Source organism: Halyomorpha halys, unplaced genomic scaffold (genome assembly GCF_000696795.3).
Source record: "Halyomorpha halys isolate HHAL.00 unplaced genomic scaffold, Hhal_1.1 Scaffold282.1, whole genome shotgun sequence".
In the NCBI taxonomy this organism is placed as follows: domain Eukaryota; kingdom Metazoa; phylum Arthropoda; class Insecta; order Hemiptera; family Pentatomidae; genus Halyomorpha; species Halyomorpha halys.
In genome coordinates this window covers 541367-553755 of record NW_027110990.1, presented here as the reverse complement: position 1 = coordinate 553755, position 12389 = coordinate 541367, and the positions used below count along the sequence as shown (strand labels likewise).

The 12389-nt window shown below is 30.9% G+C and overlaps 1 protein-coding gene across 1 annotated transcript in view; it reads right to left on the bottom strand.

Moving 5' to 3' along the window:
- Positions 1-184: 184 nt before the first annotated feature.
- Positions 185-12389, bottom strand: part of LOC106680715 (phosphatidylcholine translocator ABCB4) — a 51412-nt gene continuing 39207 nt past the window's right edge. Inside the window, exons 11-17 of the mRNA XM_014420601.2 lie at positions 9334-9458; positions 8954-9125; positions 5072-5296; positions 4866-4991; positions 4529-4732; positions 391-642; positions 185-310 (exon numbers count right to left, since the gene is read on the bottom strand). Of these exons, the coding sequence (XP_014276087.2) occupies positions 194-310; positions 391-642; positions 4529-4732; positions 4866-4991; positions 5072-5296; positions 8954-9125; positions 9334-9458 (1221 nt within the window). The 3' untranslated portion in view covers positions 185-193. The remainder of the gene's footprint in view (positions 311-390; positions 643-4528; positions 4733-4865; positions 4992-5071; positions 5297-8953; positions 9126-9333; positions 9459-12389) is intronic.

Here is a 12389-nt window from a genome sequence, read left to right as displayed (position 1 = left end):
TCATTTTTTAATTATTATTACTTCAATTCGTTAAATTTTCGATATCGATATTTCGATATTTTAAAATATCGATATTTTAGTGCCGATATAATATCGATATCGATATTGCTATCCGATATCGATATGGATATCGATATCGATATTTTGCTTTCGATATCCCATCCCTAGTTTAGAACCAGTAGGTAACAATTTCTTACTTTATAGTAACTTTGTCCTTTTCTTCGAGTTCTTGAATCTCAGTTAAAGAGAAATAATATCCTTTAAGCTTCATCAATGCACTGTGAGAGCCTTTTTCTACTACACGTCCTTCCTAAATATAATTAGTATAATATAATTCTATTAATATGCACTTATAGCCTCAAAATCTTAAAAATGTAGGAAATTATTTACTTTTATGGCATAGATGACATCAGCATTCCTCACTGTTAACATTCTGTTAGCTATGATTAATGTCGTCCTGTTACGCATGGCATTATCGAGAGATTCTTGTACAATGCCTTCTGAATGAAAATCTAGTGCAGAAGTGGCTTCATCAAGAAGGAGTAGTTTTGGCTTTTTAACGATTGCCCTTGCAATGGCAATCCTTTGCTTCTGACCAGCTGACAGCTTGACACCTTTTTCTCCAACAATTGAATCATAGCCCTAATCATACAGAACAGATGAAACAATGTACTACCTGTTTTATAAATACATATTATAATGTATTTTCTTATTTTTATATAAGTATAATATATTTTTGTCATTTAAAATACTGTAAAGCATTGTATTGAATAAATGTTTTGATTAAGAATTTGTTTAGTATCTAATTATAAGAATATAACTTTATTATATTATAATTATAAGGATAATAAGTTTTATTCTATGGAAAGTTGGATGGTAAGGGTAGAGAGGGTGTATGGTTAATGAGTAGAAGAATACCAATTAATAAAACTTATTTTTTAAGTTTGGATAAATTTAGTGAAATCCAGAAGCTGCATTCAAAGTGAGAGATATAAATCTTATTCTTCCAACTTATGAGCCTAAAATGGTGAAGACTTAAGAATGAAGAGAGGGTCTTTAGTAAGGCTGATGCAGTTATTTACCTGATTTTTTGGGTATTTTTCACCTTATCAGGTAATTGTCAGGTATTTCAGGTAAAATGATTTACATTATAAATAGCTGTACCAGTGCAGAGTCGTACTAGTCCTTAAACTGTTTTTTAAAATTAATCATTAGAGACTTTTTCTTTTTCTATTTTTTCAATAGATATTGAATTTTAGATATAGACATATCTAATTTCGTTTTGCGGTCTAAGATTGATTTATTTTTGAGGCATGGGAGGAATATAATTTTTGGGTCTTAAGTTAATTCATTTTTGGGGCCCGGGTTGGATTTATATTTGGGGCAAATATATAGGAATTATGTTTTCCTGCCTATTGTCATTAAATTTGGAATGGTTGTACGTTATGACAGTTCACTGTCAAGGCGTATGCCTACGACAGTTAATCCTAATGTTAGTAATGACATTGGAATTAACTAACAGTGAATGCTGTCATGATTGTAACTATCAAATAGCTACACCTTGTTAATGGTTAACACTTTTTGCTACAATAACAGAAATTGTAGCATTGTTAAGGCATATACGCATGATAGTTAATGTGACAATTGCTTCAGACATTATTTGAGCTATCAGCTATCACGCCAGAGTTAGTGATACAGTACAATTATGACTGTAATAATCATACAGTAACAGTTACAATTCTTCTAGCTCATGGCTCTAGTACCACTCTATACCCACCCCATTTCTCGGGGGTAAAATGGGTATTTTCAAAGCACTGAGTGGGTATTTTATAGTCGGGAGAATCAGCAGTACTGCTTATGGCTTGGTTTTTTCATTAATAAATATATATTTTTGAACTTCAAATTGTCTTGTTGACATTTTTTGAAAATATAATGATAATAAATTCAATTAAATTAATTCTAATACACATTTGATTTACACCACAACCTACTTAAAGACAATACCAACCACAACAAACAACCCACAGAGAACCTCCCAGCTCTGTGTCACAGTGTTACCAGTGTACAATTTGACTTTCCTGGCATGAGTGCTCTACTTTTTTGTCCCCTAAGTGGTAAGAAAGAATGCATTTCTTATAGGGGTCCAGGTGACCAAGATGCTCAAGTAAGAAAAAAAAATGTCATGTTAGAACTGTACAGGTGAGAGAAATGCTCAGTCTTACTGTAGCGAGGAGGCCAGAGTAATTGAGTATAGGTGGGAAGGTAAAAGAGGGAGTAACATAAACAAGGGATAATAACAACATCAAAAGGTTAACGGAAGGTAGACAAAAGCAATGTATAAACAAAACAGATGAAATATATTAATATAAAAAAATTATTTAAAACAAATAAAAGGAATCTCAATAGTTTTTAATTAATTCTCATATCTTAAGTATAGCTTGGGTTCAAATGAGAAGCTTCAATATTAAATAGATAGTAGGATTTTATTGAAATTTTATAACATTTTAGACACTTTATCTCAGGGTGGGTGTCCAGGTAATCAGAACAGACAATTTTTTACTAATAACACTTAATTTAATTAATATATTTAAATATTATAATGTATTTAATTGTAGGTAGAGAGAAACCAACCAATTTCTGTAATCTTCTTTTGTTGATTAAAGGTTCTTTGTCTTCTAATACATAAACAACACTGGCTGTAAACTAAGCATTCTAACTGTTTTAAAGACATCTCTTCCACCAGTGATCCAAACAAAGAATCACTTAATCTTCTCGGATGACTCTTCGGTGTCTTCTATCTCTAGATGTCCCACTGAGAGAGACAAAGGATGTTTAGGACCTCCTGCATCCAGGAGCTGTCATCCCTATCTCCCCTAAACCACAAGTGACCATGAAACCAAATGTCCTATCTCTAGGTGTTCCATGTAAACATGGATTGTAGTACAACAGTTTTGAGTTTTTTCTTATGATTTTCTTTATCAATTTTAATCTTTAACACTTATTTTTCGACTTATAGTTTTTCTTGAGTCTACTGTATTTACAAACATGATAGGAAGATAAATAAAGTTTAAAATATTTGAATCTGCTCAACATGGCCGCGATTCAACAGACTTTGGGAGGACACGCGTCACCATCTTCTTTATTTTTGAAAACCTATTTTTACAATGACTGATGAAAATTGGTTAGCTAGCTTTTTGGTTAAATAAAATAAATGAACAATATCGAACTTCGTTACATAAAATAAAAACATCTATACACAAAAAAACAACTATTTATTAAAAAAAGAAGATTTTACAATATAGACGTTTATTTCCCAACATGAGAAAAATGCTCAGGGCTACACCTCTCCTGGGATAAACCAACTTTTTGATGACATTGATAGTCAAATAATGGATGCAATTTGCAGTTGGCTATGCAGATTAGAATAAGCTCCTACATGTGCTATGAGTGCTTCATATTGTAATATCCTCTTTTATGAGTAAATAGTTATTTTTATATATAAATGGCTTTTAATATGATTCTATTTTATATATCGTTTCAGTATTGTTTACTTGTTGTATTAAATCAAAAAAGCAACCTAACCAATTTTGTTCAGTCAAATATGAAGTGGAAAAGAACGTGATTCAAAACAAAGAAGATGGCGGCGCATGTCCTCACCAAGTCCATTGAATCGCGGCCATGTTGAGTAGATTCGAATATTTTAAATACTTTATTTATCTTCCCATAAAGATTTTTAATTACAACATATTTTACAAAAAATAGAATTCAAGAATAAGTATTAAAGAAAATCATATGCAAAACTGTTGTGCTCCAAACGATGTTTACATGGAACACCCTGAGAAAGGACGTTTGGTTTCATGCTCATTCATTGTTTAGGCGGGAGAGGGATGAGAACTCTATGATACAGGAGGGCCTGAACATCCTTTGTTTCTCTCAGTGAGACATCTTGAAAAAAAAAGACATTAAAAGAGTCATCCCAAGAAGAATAAGATACTTCTTTGTTTGGGTTCCAGAGAGTTTTATTTGTGTGCTGAAAACTGTCAGAGAACCAAATGCCTTGTTGAAAGACAGTGTTAGTTTATGCAATAGAAGTCATCAAAAAGCATCAGTCATTATATAATAGCATAAATTGGTTAGTGTTGCTCAACATATAAATAACTATAATTGTAAAAGTTATTAAAGATTAGCATTCTGATTGCCAAGAAACCTGCCCAGAGATAAAGAGTTTATAATATTATATATTATTAAAAATAAAAATTCTCATATTTATTTAATATTTAATCTTTTATTTGACCTTGTCATCTTCAAAACTATATTTTTAGATCTGCAAAGAAGTTAAAACTATCAATAATTCTTTTTATTTATTTTAAATACATTTAAAATATTGAAATATACTGTAGCTCACAAAAGTGGATGAATATATGTTGAAATTAATAAAAATGTTCAATTATAAATCCCAGATTTTTCCAAAGCTTCAGGAAGAAAAATACTTATTGTTTGTATTCCATAGTTTTAATATTACACTTACTGAAGGTAATTTCTCTATGAATTCATGAGCATAAGCAACTTTTGCTGCTTCAATGATCTCCTCCAAAGTTGCCGTAGTTTTCCCATATCTGATGTTCTCTTCTATAGAAGTATCAAAGAGAATGGGTTCCTGTCCCACAACACTAATTTGATTCCTTAGCCAGCTGATGTTAAGTTTCTTTATATCCACTCCTCCTATAAGGATCTGAACAAAAAATACTGTTAGTTGTATTGAAAAACTATTTTTAATTTTTATATCTGTTTATGTATTATTAGAACATATTTTTTTTTCTATTCTATTCATACTTCTGCATTAAAGTAGTTTTTAACATTTGTACCTGTCCAGCAGTGACATCATAAAGGCGTGAAATCAAGCCTAAAATTGTACTTTTTCCAGCACCGCTAGTCCCGATGACTGCTGTGACTTTATCAGCCTCAATGTCCAATGTAAGATCATGGAGTACCTATGTTTTTAAATAAAAATGCTTAGACTTTCTATATAAAATTAAAATTATAAGAGCTCTGAATGAGGTATGACATATACCTTTGTATTCAAGTTCACTGGATAGGAGAATGTAACGTCTCTGAAAGAGATATTAGTCTTAAATTCGTCTGGCACAATGCCTTGATCAATGGATTTACTATAGTTGGTCTCAGTATCAAGGAACTGCATTACCCTATAAGCTGAGTCTGTTGCCATATTGAGATCAGAAATAGTATTCATCATTAATGTAGATTGATAGACAGCATTAACTTGTGCTGTTAAAATCTAAAAAATAAGTGTCACTTATATTAGTAATTTAATACAAAGTGAAGTTTAACCGTTTCGTGGCCAATTAGGAACATGGATTGTAAAATTTTTTGTACATATTTTCATTTCACCAACTGCTATAAATTGTTTTGTTTAATTGTAATTAAATAAAAGGTTTAATCAAGTGTAAATATTTCCTAGTGTCATATAAGTTGAGAAAATAATTCATTAAATTGTAATTTTTGAACTATTTGATTGTTTTGATTACCCTTTATATTATTAAAAACTTTTAATATAAGCAGATCATTTTTTTTTCATTTATCTCAAATATGCTCTCAGTAATATAAAAATAAATTAGGTAAAAAAAAATTTGAATATGCAATTATTGGTCCTAAATGATAATGTTATACCCTGTTCTTATTATATGTAACTAGACAAATACCTTCTCTGTAGAGTGGGTCAAGAGAAAATGATGGTGATATAGAAAAATATAATGAATTATTTTGTTGGAAGATAGTCTGGGTGGCGTCAATAAAAAAAATAAAATAAAATTTGTACCACTACAACCCATGAAGGGCCAGGGGTTCAGTACTTTGTAAAGAAGTACTGTTACTAGACCAACGGTTGTGCAAGGAGGTTATTTGATCAGAATCACGCTCGACCACCTGAGTTGTACCCAATTAAGGAGTTGACTTACGGCTACAGTGTAACAGAAAACAATTTTCTGTCCAGCCGTATTCGAACTCGGGTCCTTGGAGTTAGTAGCCACGTGCTTTACCACGTGGCCACCGAGCTCCCAGGTGGTGTCAATAATAAAACTATTTATTGTTAACCAATCTTTCGCCCCACTTTGCAGAGCTGTCAGATTGAAACAGAACTCAGTCACCATCTCCATTTCAATCTGACAGCGCTGACGAAGCCCTGCAAAGTTGGGCGAAACATTGCTTAACAATAAATAGTTTTATTTTACTATTTTGATACCTTTATTGACCGCCATCCAGACTATCTTCCAATAATCTACTTCATACCATAAATAGCTCTTTCAATCATTATAATCATCTATGTTATATATGGTATATTGTAATATCCTCTTTTTGAGTAAATAATATATTTTGATGTATAAAGGGTTTATAATATGTTTTATTTTATGTATCATTTTAAGATTGTTAATTTGTTTTGTTTATCCAAAAAGCAAGCAAACCAATTTTCATTGTCTATAATAACTTCGTGATTAAAAACAAAACCAAGATGGCGGTACGTATTCTTCAGTCAAGTACGTTGAATCAAGGCCACGTTGAGCAGATTCAAATATCATAAAAACTATTTTAACTCTTCCCATCATAATTGAAAATACAGTAAATTAAAGGAAAAATAGAAATCAAGAAATAGTGCAAATGAATAATATTCAGAAAATAAATCATTTGGAAAAATCCCTAACTGTTGTGGGACAATCGATGTTTACATGTAACCTCAAAGCAGGTTTTCGTTTTGGAAGAGGGCTTTGGTTGTGTGGACGGGCAGGTGAAAGGATGTCTCCAGGATGAGGAGGTCCTCATGAATTTCTGTCCAGCAAGAGAGGAAGCCATTTTGGACGCGAGGACAATAACATTTAGAACAAAGAAGAGACCAGGGATCACCAAGGAAGATTGTGAGCTTGGTTAGTTTTGCTATACATAAAAATAGATTCATGTATAAAAGAGTTATTAAGTTAATTAATTGTAATTATTGTAAATGCCTGTTTCTGATTGCCTAGCAACAATACGCCCTGAGATTAAGAGTCTTTTTATATTATAAAAGTTAAATATAATTCTATTATCCATTTGGCGTTAATGTTCTTAATTCGAACCCTAGTATCTCTTATATTTGAAGAAAGTTTAAAAAACTATCAAAATTATTTTTAGTTTATTTTTTAATATTTTAAAATTATTACAATATATATAAAATAGGGAGGATATATATAAAATTGGTAAGGCAGGGGACTACTAACTCCAATGTAGTAGATTAGGAGCCCACCGAGGGTTCATCCAGCCTCATAAAGTGGGTACCCTTAATTAGGTAAAAATCTGGTGTTCAAGTGTGATTCTGACCAAATCACCTCCTTGCTCAACCGTTGGTCTAGCAACTGTACTTTCTTATAAAGGAATGTAAGGAACCCTTCATGGCTTGCAGTTGTACAAATTTAATTTAATAAATATATATAATATCTATGGGGATGGTGAAAACATTAAAAATGTGAATTGTTGCCGTGCACAAAATAAAGAAATTGGTATAGATACAACAGTAAGAATAAAAAACTTTATTAACACATTGACTTCCAACTACGAGTTACCTTGTAGTTGGTGTTATTGTCTATGATGCCAACCTACGAGATTACGAGTTATCTGACAGCCCTGCCAAGTGGGGCGAAACGATGGTTAACAATAAATAGTTTTATTTTACTATTTTGATACCTTTATTGACTGCCACCCAGACTATCTTCATACCATAAATAGCTCTCTCAATTATTATAATCATCTGTATTGTCGCCATGCACAAAATAAAGAAATTGGTATAGATACAACAATGAGAATAAAAAACTACGAGATAACTCGTAGTTTGCTTACTTGGCTAAACAGACCAAACTTAAATTGGCTTCATAGACTGAAATCTTGAAAATTACTGTGGGAGTCAACGTGTAAAATAAAATTTTATTGTTATTTTTACATGAAAAGGAGGGTTTAGTTACTGTATTGTGTCATAAGAGTTAAAATGTTTAAGATTTTAATATTTGTATTAAGATCTCAAGTTAATAATTATTTACAATGTATAAGTAATATCCACAAATAAAAACATGACATTATAAAATATATAAGCAATACAAGATGTTTAAAAAAAAGTTATTGTACAACAACTACAAAAAAAGTTATTGTAATCAATAGATGCAATTAAAAAACATTATGTTTATTGATATATGATAGCAGTGGGACTACGGCTAGTTATATTTGGATTAACTATATAAAAATATAACATTATAATATAAATGGACTTCTGTATTTTCTTTTCAGTTTCAGTTTCATTTCCAAGTTAGAACAGACTATGCTGAAGTAAATGCTCTCTCAACTTTACAATAGGTATTGTTCCTTTTCTTTTTTTTCCTATATCTATTTTGTAATTATTTTCAAAAATGGAAAAGGTGTTTTGTATGGTTGACAAATCATTCAAATATTTAATTTATTGTGATGAAGTGCAAAAATTAACCAACGATTTTGAGATCTGCTAATCACTTCCAAATGAAACTGACCAGTTTACAGATAAGGAAGATTTTGATGACAAGAGAAACAAGATCCCGTCATTGAAAATAGAATGTGCAGTAAGATATGCGTGATTGAAAGTAACAGCAATAAAAATGGTTTAAATAATGATGTTGATAGCGTTTTTAAGATAAAGGAAATCATAAATCCTTACTTTTCTGTGGAAAAAAAATTGGTAAATGTGTTCCATTGATTAATTGAAGTAAATTTTATTTGCATTTTTGATGTGAGTCTATAAACTAATAAAAAAATTATATATTTTTCTTGAGACTGAATAGTTATTGAATTAAACCTTTGACTAATCATTGTTCCCAACTAGGTATATATAAAACAAAAAAAAAATTGTATCAGTTACAAATATGTAAATAATTACAATTTTACTTACAACTGCTATGTAGCCTGGTTCGAAGTCATCTAGGAAGAACAATCTTACAGAAAAGTAATATGCGACCAAATTGCAAATGCAGAATTGGAAATAGTTGTATGCTTTTCCTCCTGAGATCGCTGTAGTATGTTTCAATCCATACTTATTTGCCATTTTCAATGAGCTCTCATACCTAAATGTAGATTAATATATGGAATAAATTTCTACGATGATTTTTATTTGATAGTGTGCATTATTATTAAATTGACGGATAAATAAAAACTTAAAACTAAAAGTTGATTCAGCCTTGTTCATTTTTGCAATTTATTTATTTAACTTTAATTAGGTGTGAAAACTTGGATATTATTTTATAAATAATTATCAGAAAAGATAATACCTACCTTTCTATTTCTTTATACTCTCCACCATATGCAGCGACAGTACGGGCATTTCCAATTACTTCAGAAACAATTTTGGTACATTTTCTATAGTACTTCTGCTTTGATTTTCCCTTCTTTTTTGATGCCTGGACAAATAATCGCAATGTTTATAACAATTTTTATTCATAATTTTTAATTGGAGGGATGAAAACATTGAAGTTTTACAATGCAAGTGACTAGTGCATCGATTATAGTAAATGTAACTAGTAAAAAATAAAAATCTGATAAAATATAAATTATATCAATGTATATATACCAACATTTTCAGTACACTTACATTTTCAGAGAGAACATCAAAAACTCTAAACAATAACAAAAACAAAACTGATTACGCAATTACATACAAAAACCCGGCTACTCTTTCTAAACTTTACACCAACACGAAAAATAAAGATAAAGTAGAACTACAATCTAATGTATTATATGAAATTCCCCGTGAGGAGAACTGCAGGAAAATCCTATTTCGGAACTTAAGAACAGTATCTCAAAAGAAGAGTATATCAACACGAATATATTGTAGGAAGATAGTCCAAGTAGCGGTCAATAAAGGTATCAAAATAGAAGAAGAAAACTATTTATTGCTAACCAATGTTTTGCACCACTTTACAAAGCTTCGTCAGGGCAGTCAAGTCAAAACAAAGAATACAAATGGTTGCCAAAAGCTCTGTGGCTCAGTTGTCATGTTGATTTCAATCTGAGAGCTCTGAGAAAGAAGCCTGCAAAGTGGGGTGAAACGTCGCTTACCAATAAACAGCTTTTTCTACTATTTTGATACCTTTATTGACCGTCAATTGGGCTATCTTCCTGAAATCCACTCCATACGGTCAACTATCTTCCTACAACACAAATATAGTTGTAACTTTATAACAAACAATCTCAAAAAACCTGATCAAACTGTTCTCACTAGGCATTATAATGAATTTATGTCTTTAATAGCTATAAGCCCTTTCAAAACAATGTATTATTTTATGTCACAGAGAATTTCCAAAGAAATCATGTGTCGGTGACCGCAGGAATGTGGGTGCACATACAAGAGCCGGGAAGAAAAAAATGCAGCTATTTCACCCCAATATTTAATTACTTTAAAAATAACATGAAAACTATGTTTGATTACTTGTCAAAACTGATGAGTCTGCCAAGTATAGGTAGGGGAAATTAAAAATGGCGGCTGTTTAAAAAATTTAAAAAACATTAATTTTTCATTCAGAACTCTATATCTTAAAAACTGTCGACAACACTACAAAATCTAAAAGAACATTATTTAAATAAGAGTAAATTTTCTGAAATATTAGCCCTAATAGAGCTATTTACATCCAATAGTTCTCGAGATATAACTTTTTAAAAAGCAAAATTTCTTAAAAAGATTAATAGTTAATTTGTCTTGAGAAGTCTATATCTCAGGAACTATGTGACGTATTTTTGGCTATTAGCACACAAATTAAAGTTAGTTTAATGTACTATAAAGTAGTTTCTGGCCTTTACCTTATTTGGAATAGTAGTTTTCATGATATTTGCTAAAATAAATTGATTTATAGTTGTTCAGACAATAAGTTTGATTTATTTAAAACTTCACTTCAAAAGCCATAGGAGTACAGACGTCTGTCATTAATCAAATTAAAGCTAGTTAAATTTACTACAAAATAGTTAATTATGTTTATCTTTGTAGGAGTAGTAGTTTTTATGATATTTGATAAAAGAAACTCACAAAATGTTAATTTCTAGTTGTTCATATAAAATGTCTGATTTTTTAAAAAAATATATCTCTAGACCTATAAGACGCACATATGTCTGCGAGCACTCTAAATAAAGGAAATTTAACTTACTATACAGTAGCTTATGACACTTATCTTCGTAGGGATAGTAATTTTTACGATAATCGCATATGAATATAAATTTGGCAAATGAAAATTTGTCCGAACAACTATAAATCAATTTATTTTACCAAATATCATGAAAACTACTTCTCCTACGACGATAAACGTAATGAACTACTTTATAGCGCATTAAACTAGCTTTAATTTGAGTGCTAATAAACATCTGTACGTCTAATGGTTTTTGAGATATAGATTTTTCAAAATAAATTCACTAATTTCTGATCTTTCAGTACGTTCTGTACAACATTTTTATGAAATGTTGCTTTTTAAAAACCTATATCTCGAGAACGCTTAGATTTTCCAGTTTTGTTGGTAGTTTTAACGATACAGAGCTCCGAGTAAAACATTAATTATTTTTAATTTTTTGAAACAGCCGCCATTTTGTATTCTCCCTGCCTATACTTGGCAGACTCATAAATTTTGACTAGTAATTACACAGAGTTTTCATTAAAGTAATAAAAAATTGGGATGAAATAACTGCCTTTTTTCCCCTCTTCAGCTCTTATGCTAAATCTTGCATCGGCCATAGGAAACCACTCGCGTGTCATTGCTACCTAAGAGGCATTCGAAAATAATCAAGTTGTAACATTTCTATCAAAACCAGTTGATTATTATCTTGTATGTAAAATTATGTTAATCTATAAATACCAAATCATCGTGTTTTTTTTTTATCAATACAACTAATGCCAAAGATCTCATAGTTAACAAAATTCACTACCGCTTCTGTAGACGACTCCGAAATTAAATCTCATGACCGTAACTGTCTCAGCAACAATAATCATATAAAAATATGTTACTGTGAAATATGAAATGTTGTTGAAAAATTTAAATATTGGTTTGTTACTGTGAATGATACTTTCTCTTGGAAACCCCACATAGTAAATGTTTTAAGGAGATTAAACCACGAGAGGTGTAACCTTAACCTTCCGTCGGGCGCAACTAATCTGTGAGATATGGTGTCACTGTTTTGTTGTGGCAAATCTCTGTGCTTCACAGTAGAGGGCGGACCTGCGCAGTATCTTCCCGCTCCCCTCCCACCACTGTTGGGGTGGCGGCATTTTTTTTTCAGTATGGTCACTGACATCGTTAGAGTGTTTTTAATCTGAGAGATTAGTGCGCCCGATCACGTAAGTTTTTTTATTT